This window comes from Hyperoodon ampullatus (genome assembly GCF_949752795.1).
Source record: "Hyperoodon ampullatus genome assembly, chromosome: 1".
Lineage (NCBI taxonomy): Eukaryota > Metazoa > Chordata > Mammalia > Artiodactyla > Ziphiidae > Hyperoodon > Hyperoodon ampullatus.
In genome coordinates this window covers 57,553,436-57,569,446 of record NC_136914.1, presented here as the reverse complement: position 1 = coordinate 57,569,446, position 16,011 = coordinate 57,553,436, and the positions used below count along the sequence as shown (strand labels likewise).

The following is a 16,011-nucleotide window of genomic DNA, read 5'->3' as shown; positions in this document are numbered from 1 at the left end:
TTGCTGGGTCATATGGTAGTTCTATTTTTAGTTTTTTAAGGAACCTCCATACTGTTCTCCATAGTGGCTGTATCAATTTACATTCCCACAACGAGTGCACGAGGGTTCCCTTTTCTCCACACCCTCTGCAGCATTTATTGTTTGTAGATTTTTTGATGATGGCCATTCTGACCGGTGTGAGATGATATCTCATTGTAGTTTTGATTTGCATTTCTCTAATGATTAATGATGTTGAGCATTCTTTCATGTGTTTGTTGGCAATCTGTATAACTTCTTTGGAGAAATGTCTCTTTAGGTCTTCTGGCCATTTTTGGATTGGGTTGTTTATTTTTTTGAAATTGAGCTGCATGAGCTGCTTGTAAATCTTGGAGATTAATCCTTTGTCAGTTGCTTCATTTGCAAATATTTTCTCCCATTCTGAGGGTTGTCTTTTCATCATGTTTATCATTTCCTTTGCTGTGCAAAAGGTTTTAAGTTTCATTAGGTTGGATTTGTTTATTTTCATTTTTATTTCCGTTTCTCTTCAAAAAGGATCTTGCTGTGACTTATGTAAAAGAGTTTTCTGCCTATGTTTTCCTCTAAGAGTTTTATAGTGTCTGGTGTTACATTTAGGGCTTTAATCCATTTTGAGTTTATTTTTGTGTACGGTGTTAGGAAATGTTCTAATTTCATTCTTTTACATGTAGCTCTCCAGTTTCCCCAGCACAGCTTAGTGAAGAGGCTGTCTTTTCTCCATTGTATATTCTTGCCTCCTTTATCAAAGATAAGGTGACCATATGTGCATGGGTTTATCTCTGGGCTTTCTATCCTGTTCCATTGATCTATATTTCTGTCTTTGTGACAGAACCATGCTGTCTTGATTACTGGAGCTTTGTAGTATAGTCTGAAGTCTGGGAGCTTGATTCCTCCAGCTCTGTTTTTCTTTCTCAAGATTGCTTTGGCTCTTTGGGGTCTTTTGTATTTCCATAGAAATTGTGAAATTTTTTGTTCTAGTTCTGTGAAAAATGCCCTTGGTAGTTTGATAGGGATTGCATTGAATCTGTAGATTGCTTTGGGTAGTATAGTCATTTTCACAATATTGATTCTTCCAATCCAAGAACATGGTATATCTTTGTATTATCTTTTGTATTATCTTTAATTTCTGTCATCAGTATCTTATAGTTTTCTGCATACAAGTCTTTTGTCTCCTTAGGTAGGTTTATTCCTAGGTATTTTATTCTTTTTGTTGCAATGGTAAATGGGAGTGTTTCCTTAATTTCTCTTTCAGATTTCTCATCGTTAGTGTATAGGAATGCAAGAGATTTCTGTGCATTAATTTAGTATCCTGCTACTTTACCAAATTCGTTGATCAGCTCTAGTAGTTTTCTGGTAGTATCTTTAGGATCCTCTGTGTATAGTATCCTGTCATCTGCAACCAGTGACAGTTTTACTCTTCGTTTCCAATTTGGATTCCTTTTATTTCTTTTTCTTCTCTGATTGCTCTGACTAAAACTTCCAAAAGTATGTTGAATAATAGTGGTGAGAGTGGGCAACCTTGTCTTGTTCCTGATCTTAGTGGACATGGTTTTAGTTTTTCACCATTGAGAATGATGTTGGCTGTGGGTCTGTCATATATGGCCTTATTATATTGAGGCAAGTTCCCTCTATGCCTACTTTGTGGAGTGTTTTTATGATAAATGGGTGTTGAATTTTGTCAAAAGCTTTTTCTGCACCTGCAGAGATGATCATATGGTTTTTCTCCTTCAATTTGTTAATATGGTTTATCACATTCATTGATTTGCATATATTGAAGAATCCTTGCATTCCTGGGATAAACCCCACTTGATCATGGTGTATGATCCTTTTAATGTGCTGTTGGATTCTGTTTGCTAGTATTTTGTTGAGGATTTTTGCATCTGTGTTCATCAGTGATATTGGCCTGTAGTTTTCTTTCTTTGTGACATCTATGTCTAGTTTTGGTATCAGGGTGATGGTGGCCTTGTAGAATGAATTTGGGAATGTTCCTCCCTCTGCTATGTTTTGGAAGAGTTTGAGAAGGAGGGGTGTTAACTCTTCTCTAAATATTTGATAGAATTCACCTGTGAAGCCATCTGGTCCTGGGCTTTTGTTTGTTGGAAGATTTTAAATCACAGTTTCAATTTCAGTGCTTGTGGTTGGTCTGTTTATATTTTCTGTTTCTTCCTGGTTCAATCTTGGAAGGTTGTGCTTTTCTAAGAATTTCTCCATTTCTTCCAGGTTGTCCATTTTATTGGCATAGAGTTGCTTGTAGTAATCTCTCATGATCCTTTGTGTTTCTTCAATTTCAGTTGTTACTTCTCCTTTTTCATTTCTAATTCTACTGATTTGAGTCTTCTCCCTTTTTTTCTTGATGAGTCTGCCTAATGGTTTATCAATTTTGTTTATCTTCTCAAAGAACCAGCTTTTAGTTTTATTGATCTTTGCTATTGTTGTCTTTGTTTCTTTTTCATTTATTTCTGATCTGATCTTTATTATTTCTTTCCTTCTGTTAACTTTGGGGTTTTTTTGTTCTTCTTTCTCTAATTGCTTTAGATGTAAGGTTAGGTTGTTTTTTGGAGATGTCCTCGTGTCTTGAGGTAGGATTGTATTGCTATAAACTTCCCTCTTAGAACTGCTTTTGCTGCAACCCATAGGTTTTGGGTCATCGTGTTTTCATTTTCATTTGCTTCTAGGTATTTTTTACTTCCTCTTTGATTTCTTCAGTGATCTCTTGGTTATTTAGTAGTGTATTGTTTAGCCTCCATGTGTTTGTATTCTTTACAAATTTTTTCCTGTAATTGATATCCAGTCTCATAACATTGTGGTTAGAAAAGATACTTGATATGATTTCAGTTTTCTTAAATTTACCAAGGCTTGATTTGTGACCCAAGGTATGATATACCCTGGAGAATGTTCCACGAGCACTTGAGAAGAAAGTGTATTCTGTTGTTTTTGGATGGAATATCCTATTAATATCAATTAAGTCCATCTTGTTTAATGTATCATTTAAAGCTGTGTTTCCTTATTTATTTTCATTTTGGATGATCTGTCCTTTGGTGAAAGTGGGGTGTTAAAGTTCCGTACTATGATTTTGTTACTGTCGATTTCCCCTTTTATGGCTGTTAGCATTTGCCTTATATATTGAGGTGCTCCTATGTTGGGTTCATAGATATTTACAATTGTTATATCTTCTTCTTGGATTGACCCCTTGATCATTATGTAGTGCGCTTTTTTGTCTCTTCTAATAATCTTTATTTTAAAGTCTATTTTGTCTGATATGAGGATTGCTACTCCAGCTTTCTTTTGATTTCCATTTGCATGGAATATCTTTTTCCATCCCCTCACTTTCAGTCTGTATGTGTCCCTAGGTCTGAAGTGGGTCTCTTGTAGACAGCATATATATGGGTCTTGTTTTTGTATCCAGTCAGCCAGTCTGTGTCTTTTGGTGGGAGCATTTAATCCATTTACATTTAAGGTAATTATCGATATGTATGTTCCTATTACCATTTTCTTAATTGTTTGGGGTTTCTTATTGTAGGTCTTTTCCTTCTCTTGTGTGTCTTGCCTAGAGAAGTTCCTTTAGCATTTGTTGTAAAGCTGGTTTGATGGTGCTGAGCTCTCTCAGCTTTTGCTTGTCTGTAAACGTTTTAATTTCTCCATCAAATCTGAATGAGATCCTTGCTGGGTAGAGTATTCTTGGTTGTAGGTTTTTCTCCTTCATCACTTTAAATATGTCCTGCCATTCCCTTCTGGTTTGCAGAGTTTCTGCTGAAAGATCAGCTGTTAACCTTATGGGGATTCCCTTGTATGCTATTTGTTGTTTTTCCTTTGCTTCTTTTAATGTTTTTTTTTTTAATTTAATTTTTAGTATATGTACTGCTGAAGCAAGCACATGTATTTAATTTTTGATAGTTTTATTTTTATGTGTCTTAGTGTGTTTCTCCTTGGCTTTATCCTGTATGGGACTCTCTGTGCTTCCTGGAGTTGATTGACTATTTCCTTTACCATATTAAGGAAGTTTTCAACTATAATCTCTTCAAATATTTTCTTAGTCCCCTTTTATTTTCTGTTCTTCTTCTGGGACCCCTATAATTTGAATGTTGGTGCATTTAGTGTTATTCCAGAGGTCTCTGAGAGTGTCCTCAATTCATTCTTTTCTCTTTATTCTTCTCTGAAATAGTTATTTCCACTATTTTATCTTCCAGGTCACTTATCCATTCTTCTGCCACAGTTATTCTGCTATTTATTGTTTCTAGAGAATTTTTAGTTTTATTTATTGTGTTGTTCATCATTGTTTGTTTGCTCTTTAGTTCTTTTTGATACTTTTTAAACGTTTCTTGTATTTTCTCCATTTGATATCCTAGATTTTGTATCCTGTTCCCTATCGTTACTCTGAATTCTTTTTTAGGTAGACTGCCTATTTCCTCTTCAATTGTTTGGTCTGGTGGGTTTTTCCTTGCTCCTTCATCTACTGTGTACTTCTATGTCTTCTCATTTTGTTTAACTTACTGTGTTTGAGGTCTCCTTTTCGCAGGCTGCATGTTTGTAGTTCCTGTTGTTTTTGGTGTCTGACCCCCGTGGTAATGTTTGTTCAGTGGGTTGTGTATGCTTCCTGGTGGAGGGGACTGGTGCTTGTATTCTGGTGGATGAAGCTGTTTGTTGTCTTTCTTTTGGTAGTGCTGCGTCTGGTGTTGTGTTTTGGGGTGTCTGTCACCTTAGTATGATTTTAGGCAGCCTCTCTGCTAATGGGTGGGGTTGTGTTCTTCTTTTGCTAGTTGTTTCGCATAGGGTGTCCAGCACTGTAGCTTTCTGGTCGTTGAGTGGTGCTGGGTCTTAGCATTGAATTGGAGATCTCTGGGAGAGCTTTTGCTGTTTGATATTACGTGGGGCCGGGAGGTCTTTGTTGGACCAGTGTCCTGAACTTGGCTTTCCCACCTCAGAGGCTCAGGCCTGACAGCAGGGTTGAGCACCAAGACCCGTCAACCACATGGCTCGGGAGAAAAGAAAGAAAGAAAGAAAGGAAGAAATAATAATATAAAATAAAGTTATTAAAATAAAAAAATTATTAAAAATAAAAAAATTAAAGAGTAATAAAAAAAAGAAAGAAAGAAGAGAGCAACCAAACCGATGAACAAATCCACCAGTGATAACAAGTGCTAAAAACTATACTGAAAACAAAAAAACAAAAAACGGACAGAACCCAGGACAAATGGTAAAAGCAAAGCTATACAGAAAAAATCACAGAAAGAAGCATACCCATAGATACTCACAAAAAGAGAAAAAGGAAAAAAATTTATATATGAAAAAAAGGAAAAAGGCAACCAAATCAATAAACAAATCTACCAATGATAATAAGCTCTAAATACTAAACGTAGATAAAGATAAAACCAAAAATAAAGTAGATGCAGAAAGCAAACCCCAAGTCTACAGTTGCTCCCAAAGTCCACTGCCTCAATTTTGGGATGATTCCTTGTCTATTCAGGTATTCCAGACATGCAAGCTACATCAAGTTGATTGTGGAGATTTAATCCGCTACTTCTGAGGTTGGTGGGAGAAATTTCCCTTTCTCTTCTTTGTTCGCACAGCTCCTGCGGTTCAGCTTTGGATTTGGCCCTGCCTCTGCTTGTAGGGTGCCTGAGGGCATCTGTTCCCTGCCTTTTGGGAAGTCTGAGGTCTTCTGCCAGCGTTCAGTAGGTGTTCTGTAGGAGTTGTTCCACATGTGGATGTATTTGCGGGGAGGAAGGTGATGTCCACGTCTTATTCCTCCACCATCTTGAAGGTCCCCCAGCAACAAAGCTTTTAAAGAGACAATATAAAGAACCTGGAGAGGAGGATGAGAGAGAGGGAGTAGCCCACATGACCTCTGGGTTTCTGCCTTAGGCTAGAGGTGTCAGTGCCTGAGGTAAGAAACAGATGGAAGAAAGGCAGGTTGGTGGAAGAAGGTTTCCACTTTGGGTATGCTGTGTGAAGTGTCTATTGCATATTAAATTGAATATTAACTCTTTCCTTGACTTTCAGCACTTTTTGTATTTAAGCTACCACCTACTTCTTAGACTTATTTGTGACCCAATTTCCTGTTTTTACCCTGTAGTCTGCCAAACTTGACTATCTGCTACTCTCAGACAAAAATAATTTCCATCTCTTCCCCTTTGTACATGGTCCCCTTCACCTGGCTTGCCTTCCCCTCTGTCTCTCATGCCGGAAAACCATCTGTCTTTAATGGCTCTTTTTGGAAGCCCTACTTAATCCTTGTGAATGTTTATCATCTCTTCAGCACTTTCTTTTTACTTATAAGTTTAGGCAGTTATTCTGCCTTTTATATTGCAGCTAGTTGTGTACCCTTCATATCACCATACTGAAGCTTCCTTATCTTTATTTTCTAAATGGCTAGGATATTGTTTTGAACATAATATGTGCTCAATAAATGTTTATTGGCTTAAAAGGAAATAAAAGAAAATTGTTTTGGTTTTGGGGGAGTGCTGAATGTTAATTGAAGGATATGTATTTTCTGAGTTCTCAACACTTCAGTCTTTCCCAGTACTTTCGTTTACACAGTGAAAGTTGCTTTTGTAGGAAATAAGGAACAGTTGAAATTATCAATGACTTGAAGAAGGGTCTTTTGGACAACTTAATTTTCAGTATGTTTGGAGCAACTAGGGAAGCACACTTGAATTAGGAAAGATTAGAAAACCCTTTTATTTTTTGTTACTCTAAATTTCAATATATAAATATTACATACCATTAAAATACACCTGGTTTTATGGAATTATACATGTGCAGAATGAAAAAAGTAGGGAATTTCTTCTTTTTATATTACTCAAAGTCTCTAATTTAGGACTACTTCAGTGGGGAGCTCATTCTATATCTATGATGAAGCCTAATACAGATTTATAGACTGAAGAAAAGTGAATAAACCCAAGTTCTTCAGGAGATGCACACCTGAAGTCAAAGATTATCAATATAAGAGGGACCCCCTAAGGTCTGATAAAGAGGGAAAGGGATCAGTTGTGCATAGTGATAAAAGAAAGGCTAGCAAGATGTGGGCTTGGAGCCTACATTAGGATAATCTTTGCTGTAAATTCCAGCTAAAATTTTTGTGTTCTTTGTAAAAATATAACTGATTTTGTATTGAAAAAAGAAATATGAATTACTTTACAAAATAACTTGAGGGCTAATTTTACTGTTTGTTGGTATTCCTTGAAGAGATGGAAGACTTTTTCAAATAACATATGCACCCTCCAACCCTTGGTGAGAATCATTTACTTTCAGGAATCACAGTCACCTATGGGAGTCAGTTAGATCCCCATAGGTGATTTGGGGTAAGAAATAGTTTTAGCTTTCTTTTTTTTCCCCACAGGCTTACCAAGCCATATTTACTTTCTGAAATAAAATGAATCATTGAAAGCATCATGACTTTAGTTTAATCAATAATAAATAACTATTGTATGTTGGGGTATTTAAAAAGAAGACAGGTTAAACTTGAACAAGTTGCAATTGCATTTTTTTTGATGGAAGCACAATGTTCTTATACAATGTTCTTTTCACATTTCTTACTTCTCTGGCATTTATTATAAGGAACGAAGCATTTCTGGAATGCCCATTTTAATTTCAAAGCTCAGGCTATTCTATGGAAAACATTTGGTGCTTGGAGGATCTAAACAATAATAGAGGAATGTTCAGTGGGAAGCGTCATGAATTGTGGCACTTAAAATAAATTCTGAAGGAACATTTTAGACAATGATACTTATTGTTCATTTTAGACAAAGGTTTTAAACAAGGTGCTATAATTTGTCTTTATCTGGGCAAGTATCTTTTAACTCTTGATATATAAATTAGATTGATAATAGTGAGATATTCGTCTTTTGGAATATGTGAAAACCCATGTAATAAATCAGACTTATTATCATCTTTACATAATGCACGATAAAGACACATGGCCCTACTTGACTGCTTGTAAAGCACATAGAATGTGCTTTGTTAATTGACTTCATCACATTTAGCACAGGGGGCCCTAAGAGCAAGATATGGGTAGACCCAGAGAGAACATCTTTGACAAGGATTCCATGGGGAATGGACTAGAAAACACACATTAAATGGCATCCAAAATTTGTGTCATGTAATGCATCTTAAAAAACACTTTATATTATTTAAACTTCATATAATCTTATAGGATAATATGGTTATTCTCATTTTCCAAGAAAGGAAATAAAGGCTTGCTACAAGGAACTCCAGTCTGGGTTGTGAATATGGGAATAAAGCAAATTAGAATAAAGAAGAGGGTCTTTTGGACAGGGGAAGGGAATAGCAGAGCAGACAAAAACAATTTTCATCCACATATTTCCCCCATAGCTTGTAAGTTCTTTTTCAGTTCCTGGCTAAGAACTGGGTCCAGATAACCAAATAAGCAAATACTTAATGCTCCATTAATAATAAACAAGCAAAATCTCCAGGGACTGCAGAGCAGGAAGGATTATGTATAGTCTGATGTCAAAGATGTGGTCCATATTTGTTAAAAGCCTCGGCTATTTGATGACATGCACCAACCTAGCTTTCAATAAGAGTTTCAGGTCTTCTATTTTAAATACAGGATAAATGTTTTTTTTTTTTTTCTTTCTTCCTCTGCAATGGGGATCTTCCAGGTTTGCTTATGAAAATGTTAACCAAATTTTTTTCCTTGGAATTCAAGGTTTAATTAAGAAATGGATATTTTTCACAATGTAATTTTGTATAAGGTTTTGTTTCCAAATATAAGTGCTTAATTTCTATCTCCAAACAATGCTCTTATCATGAGTTTATTCTTTTTTTTAATAAAATTTTATTTATTTATCTTTGGCTGTGTTGGGTCTTCTTTGCTGTGAGTGGGCTTTCTCTAGTCATGGCAAGTGGGGGCTACTCTTCGTTGCAGTGCGCGGGCTTCTCATTGCAGTGGCTTCTCTTGTTGCGGAGCACGGGCTTTACGCACGTGGGCTTCAGTAATTGTGGCACGCAACTCAGTAGTTTTGGCCTGTGGGCTCTAGAGTGCAGGCTCAGTAGTTGTGGTGCACAGGCTTAGGTGCTCCGTGGCATGTGGGATCTTCCCAGACCAAGGCTTGAACCCATGTCCCCTGCATTGGCAGGCGGATTCTTAACGACTGTACCACCAGGGAAGTCCCATGAGTTTATTCTTATTTTAAACAAATTTACAGAAGTAGTACATGCTCATTATTAACATATTCAGGCAATTCAAAATATAGACATCAAAACGTCCCTCTGTTCAACTACCCCATTCATTAAGCCATTAATATAAAAAATATTTATTGAACAACTACTTTGTGATTGTTCTGAGTGAGGGAGAACAAACCACATTTCCTGTTTTCATGGAGTTTACATTTTAGTATTAGAAGGATGCAATAAACATATATGAACAAATAAAAAATGTCAAGCTCTATAAATGTTCTGAAGAATTATAACGTGTAGTGAGGGGACAGAGTGGGAGAGGGTGGGGATTGGGGTGGTCAGGAAAGGCCTCTTGATAGGGCACTTTGAGGAGGACCTGATTGCTTGAGAGGCCAACTGATTTGGGGGGAGTGTGGGAGACAGGTAAAAGAGTTTACAAAGGGCCAGAATGTAGATCATAGTAAGGATTTGGGTTTTGTTCTTCTGAAGTAACCACTGTTTTACATGTTTCAGAGTGGTTCTGCACCCCCCGCCCCAACATTAGTAATCTCTATTCTTAACCTACATATATTAATACTTATTGACTTAATTATAATTATTTTTGCCTCCCTCTTAATATAGATTGCTGGCTACAAAGTGATATAGATAATCATTTGCTCTATATATATCAAATAATATATATGTGTATTTGAGTGTTGTGTATTTTGCATTGGTCCAATGGTAAAACTTGATGAGATTCAATCTCTATCCCTCCTTCCTCCCTCCCCTCCTCACTCCCCCACTCCCTCCCTTCCTTCCTGTCTTTAGTTAGGAACTCTGTAGTAGCTGGTAATACTGCTCTTGGTGCCTTGACCTGACTTTTGGGAATGTACCAGTAGTATTGGGAATGAATCATGTTATTAAGAAATACTTCCTTTTGTTCTGGGCTATGATATCCCAGGGCTGTGTTCCTCTCACAATTTGTCTAATGAGTGACTTGTATTTTTCCAATTCTAGGTTACTACACTTGTAAATTGTCCCCAGAATCCTTCCAACCGGAAAAAAGGACGTTCAAAAAGAGCCAGAGTCCTTCTAGCTTCTGTGGAGGAAGCAACTTGGAATTTATTAGACAAGGGAGAGAAGATTGCTCAAGAAGCCACAGTTTTAAAGGAAGAGCTTACTGGGGCACTTGAGGAAGTTCGCAAAGAAAGTGAGTACTCTGGTCCTGCTCAGGAGCAAACCACTCCTGATGTTAGTTACCGAATTAGATTTGAGTGCTGTGTTTTAGTTGACTTGGGTTTAGTTAGTCTTTTGTAGAGCTCTGAGGAGCTAGCTGTTGGAGGCAGAGTGGCTCATTAGGCAGTTCCAAAACTCAGATCCCCCTCCTGGTTCTACCTTTAGTTGTTCAGTTCCCCTCATGCCATAGTTTATCCATAATAAACAAAGAGAAATGTACAATTTTTGTCATAAAATGAGAAGTGACTAATGAAGCTGAAGACATATTTTCCCATACATAAACAAATTATAAAGTTCCTTGTAAACAGTTGGAGATGGAAGTTTCAGACCTGGCCACCTCAGAGGTACTTTTTTATTTTTCATTATTCTGGAGGTTTAGATTTCCTAAACATAAAAATTGTTTTGCATAAACTATGTATAACTCATGTTGCTGCTATGTTAGCATTACATAATAAGGGGAAACGCAGTGGGGAGGGGTAAATCAGGGGCTTGGGATGAACAGACACACACTACTATGTATAGGATAGATAACCAACAAAGACCTACTATGTAGCATAGGGAACTCTACTCAATATTCTGTGATAGCCTATATAAGAAAAGAATCTAAAAAAGAATGAATATATGCATATGTATGACTGAATCACTTTGCTGTTCACCTGAAACTAACACAACATTGTAAATCAACTACACTCCAAAAAAAAAGCACACACACAAAAATATTACATAATAAAAGTGTATATTTTACCTTTTGATATCTTGAACAGTTTTATTATAATGAGTGTCTCATTTGAAGGCTATTTTATAAAGAACTGCACAATATTCTTTAGTTAATGGAATGATTTTATACATCAGCTTGCTGCTAGGAACTATTTTGAGAGGATAAGGAAGCAAATTTTCCTGTTCAGCTTTGTAAAAGAGACTGCGGGGTGTTCAAATATTTTCCTCTCCCCATCCCAAACATAACTTTAAGAAAATCAGGAAATTTTTGCTAATTAAATAATTAAAATGAATATACTAGCCACAATAAACTTTACGTCAAATACAGGGGAGTTTTTTGCTATAGTTATATATGATTTATATATTAAAGGGATTCTTTGGACAATATATAGAAAACATAATGCCTAAGATATTTTGAAATAAATTCATCATTCCTCCCTGCTCCCTACCACCTCAGACCCACTCTTTCTCCTATCTTCTCTGCTTTGGTACCATCATCCACTTAGTTACCAAGTCAGTTAGACTCTTCATTTTTATTCTATCTCTTCCAATTAGCCTCCAAGTTCAACAAATTCTATCTCCTTTTGTTTCTCAGATCTGTTCTCTCATCTCCATTCTTAATGTTGCCTTCTGAATTCTGGATTACTGCCTTCGCCTTCCTATACCAAAGCCAAACATGTTTTTTAAAAATGAAAATATACTCATTTTACTTCCCTGCTTAAAATCATTTTAGTAACCTTTGAAGGATTAGGGGACTGTCTTTCTGGATAAAGTTCAAACTTTTAAACCTAGCTACTACAACATTCCATGATTTGGCTTCTATTGTCTCCGTTCTCATTTCCTGATTCTGTTCCCCTCTCAAACTTTCTTCCAAGTAAGTACTTATAGCATCTTGAGTGGTACGTGTTGCTTTATGCTTCTGTGCCTGTTACCAGCAATTCCCTTCACCTGGATTGCCCTTTTCACTCAGCCAATTCTTACGTAGCAAAACTCAGCCCAGGTCATCTTTCACAGGAGGTGTTTACTGACACCTTGATGCTGATATAGATGCCCTTCTTCTATGTCCTGACAGACTAGGCATCTCTCTTTCATAGCACTTACCACCCCACACATCAGACATTGATTATTTGTTCAATAAATGTAGACTCAATTTCTTGCATTTTTTTTGGCCACACCACGTGGCATGTGGGATCTTTTTCCCTGAATAGGGATTGAACCCATGCCTCCTGCAGTGGAAGTGCAGAGTCTTAACCACTGGACGGCCAGGGAAGTCCCTAGACTCAATTTCTTCAAAGTGGCAAGCACTAAGTCTATTTGATTAACAATGCCTGACATATAACAGACACCTGATAAATGTTTATTAAATAAAAAAAGAATCTAAGCATCATTTTATCATTTTATATTATAAACATTTATAATAGTTTTATCTTTGCTTTTATGAAAAATTATCTCTCATGGTTCCTTTGCTAAGTCTTTGGAAGGAATATGAACCCTATTTGGTACTGCTTCTCTCAGAAAATGTGATCTATTTGAAAATATAGTTTCCACAAGTCACGTGGCAATAAATTTGTAAGCCATTGGTCTTTCTTAGAAGGGAACAATAATTGTAATAATTGTCAAGAAATGGTATTTGCTTGTTTTAAAAAAAAGTAATCAACACTTTTAGCTCAATAAAAGTAAATTATTTTAAGGAAAAGTTCTCAAAGAGAAGTCTTTGGATTCTAGGATTATGCAGTGTGTCCTTCACTGTGTTCTAATGTGTGAAATACATATATATGGCATATGCTGTATACACAACAAATACATTTGGTTAAAGATCACCAAGTGCTTTATACTCTGAATCTTTTTGACAACCTGCCAAATTGAACTACTGCCACTAGAGTGTAGGAAGAAAGCAGTGAAATGGCAAGTGGTTCTGGAATTTGGGGAATGGCCAATGCTTATCCTATGGGTAGCAGAAATGGTGACAGTAAGAGCACTGTTCTCTAAAACTTGGAAGGAATTTTAGCTCAGTGGTGGAGTTGAAGTATCAGGAGAATGAGTTCTGATCCAAGCAATTCTGTATGGTACTAGAAACATATTTAAAATTTTTCCTGCTTTCATTCTTTTTTTTCTTTTCTTTTTTTTAAGGGCTTTGTCTAGTGGTATAATGTGAAGGACTAGTAAAGAGCAAATGATGTTTAATACATTTGAAAAAGTGAAAAATATTGGAAGTAGAGGATATTTTTATCTATATATATATATCTTGACTTATTTTCAAGAAGAAGAATTTTGAGAGTAATTTAGAAATTTTTTTCTAATAAAAACATAGTGTAATTTATATAGCCTTATTATAGGATTCTCTTTTATTCTGTTTTACTGCCTTTAGTGGCTTTAGAGAGTCAAAGTGATAAATAAAATGGGCATTTGGTTACCTAAAGAATATGCTTGTGGAAGATAGGTATGGATAGTATTGGGGGGCGGGGAATGGTGAAAGGAAAGGTGAAACTGTCAAGATCCAGAAAACGTCCACGTAGTGATTATATATGGTCACTCATGGTCGTATACAATGGTTAAGTATTAAATCTGGTATTTATTTAAATAGTTTTTAGCATATTCACATTACAGTTACCTAGGAATTAGCTAAGAATTGTTTATAATGTCTAGATTATATATTTTGCCTGTAGCATGTTTACTACCTTTGTGTAGCCTCTGCTCCCCTACAGCAGACATTGCTTCTAAGTCACACAATTGCTTATACAATATGTATGGTTTTTTAGTGGTTTATTGAGAATGACATATATACAAAAAGTGCATATATTATCATAAACAACTCAATACATTTTAATTGTGAATACACTAATGTAACCTCCACCTAGATCAAGAAATAGAACATTACTAGAACCCTAGAGGCAACCCCTGTGCCACTTACTACTCCCTCACCTCACAAGTACCATTATCCTGGTTATTACATAAGTTAGTTTTTTTTCCCTCTTTTTGAATTTTGTGTAAGTGGGATCATACAGTATGTAGTCTCTTGAGCCTGGCTTCTTTTGCTCAGTGTGTCTTACCATATAGTAGTTCATTTGTTTTCATTGATGAATAGGTCATAATTGTTTATCCACTTTACTGTTGATGGATATATGAGTTGTTTCCAGTTTTTGGCTTTAATATACATTGCTATTATGTATGCATTACTTTTGGTGCATGAATGTAGACATTCCTGTTGGGTTTATACCAAGGAAAGGAATTGCTGGGTCATAAGGTATACACTCAGCTTTAATAGATGGTACCAAGCAATTTTCCAGAGTGGATTTTCCAATTGACACTCTCATCAGTAAGGTATAAGAATTCCAGTGGTTCTATATTCTTGCTCACTTGGTGTTAACAAGTGTCAGTGTTTTAATTTAAAGTGTATGTGGTGGTATTCCATTGTAGTTTTTTTTCTTTATTTTATTTTTTAATTGAAGTATAGTTGATTTGCAGTGTTGTGTTATTTTCTGGTGTACAGCAAAGTGATTCAGTTATACATATATATTCTTTTCATATTCTTTTCCATTATGGTTTATTACAGGATACTGAATATAGTTCCCTGTGCTATATAGTAGAACCTTGTTGTTTATCTATTTTAGATATAGTAGTTTGTATCTGCTAATCCCAAACTCCTAATTTATCCCTCCCCCACCCTCTTTCCCCTTTGGTAATCATAAGTTTGTTTTCTGTATCTGTGAGTCTGTTTCTGTTTTGTAAATAAGTTCATTTGTATCATATTTTACATTCCCTATATAAGTGATATCATATGGTATTTGTCTTTCTCTTTCTGACATTTCACTTAGTATGATAATCTCTAGGTCCATCTATATTGCTGCAAATGGCATTATTTCATTCTTTTTTATGGTTGAGCAGTATTCCATTGTCTATACATACTACCTCTTCTTTATTCATTCACCTATTGATGGACAGTTAGGTTGTTTTCATGTCTTGCCTATTGTAAATAGTGCTGCTGTGAACATTGGGGTGCATGTACCTTTTTTTAAAAAAACATTTATTTATTTATTTATTTGGCTGCACTTGGGTCTTCATTGTGGCATGCGGGATCTTTTAGTTGTGGCATGCAGGATCTAGTTCCCTGACCAAGGATCGAACCCAGGCCCCCTACATTGGGAGAGCTGAGTCTTAGCCACTGGACCACAAGAGATGTACCAGGGGTGCATGTATCTTTTTGAATTAGAGTTTTGTCCGGATGTATGCCCAGGAGTGGGATTGCTGGATCACCTGGCAACTCTATTTTTAGTTTTTTTAAGAAATCTCCATACTGTTTTCCAGAGTGGCTGCACCAATTTACAGTCCCACCAACAGTGTAGGAGGGTTCCCTTTTCTCCACACCCTCTCCAGCATTTGTTATTTATTTTTTAAAAATAAATTTATTTATTTATATTTATTTTTTAAAAATAAAATTTATTTATTTATATTTATTTTTGGCTGCGTTGGGTCTTCATTGCTTCACATGGGCTTTCTCTAGTTGTGGTGAGTGGGGGCTACTCTTTGTTGTAGTGTGCAGGCCTCTCATTGAGGTGGCTTCTCTTGTTGTGGAGCACGGGCTCTAGGTGCATGGGCTTCAGTAGTTGTAGCACACAGGTTGAATAGTTGTGGCTCACGGGCTCTAGAGTGCAGGCTGAGTAGTTGTGGCCCATGGGCTTAGTTGCTCTGTGCCATGTGGGATCTTCCCGGACCAGGGCTCGAACCCTTGTCTCCTGCATTGGCAGACGGATTCTTAACCACTGTGCCACCAGGGAAACCCCAGCATTTGTTATTTGTAGACTTTTAAATGATGGCCATTCTGACCTGTGTGAAGTGATACCTCATTGTAGTTTTGATTTGCATTTCTTTAATAATTAGTGATGCTGAGCATCTTTTCATGTGCCTATTGGCCATCTGTATGTTTCT

The 16,011-nt window shown here is 36.3% G+C and overlaps 1 protein-coding gene across 1 annotated transcript in view; it reads left to right on the top strand.

Annotated features, from left to right (window-relative positions):
- CTNNA3 (catenin alpha 3) overlaps nt 1-16,011 on the top strand; it is a gene marked incomplete at both ends in the record, with an annotated part of 1,638,358 nt that overhangs the window by 26,936 nt on the left and 1,595,411 nt on the right. The window contains 1 exon segment of the mRNA XM_079710492.1: nt 10,150-10,342. Within this exon segment, the coding sequence (XP_079566618.1) occupies nt 10,150-10,342 (193 nt within the window).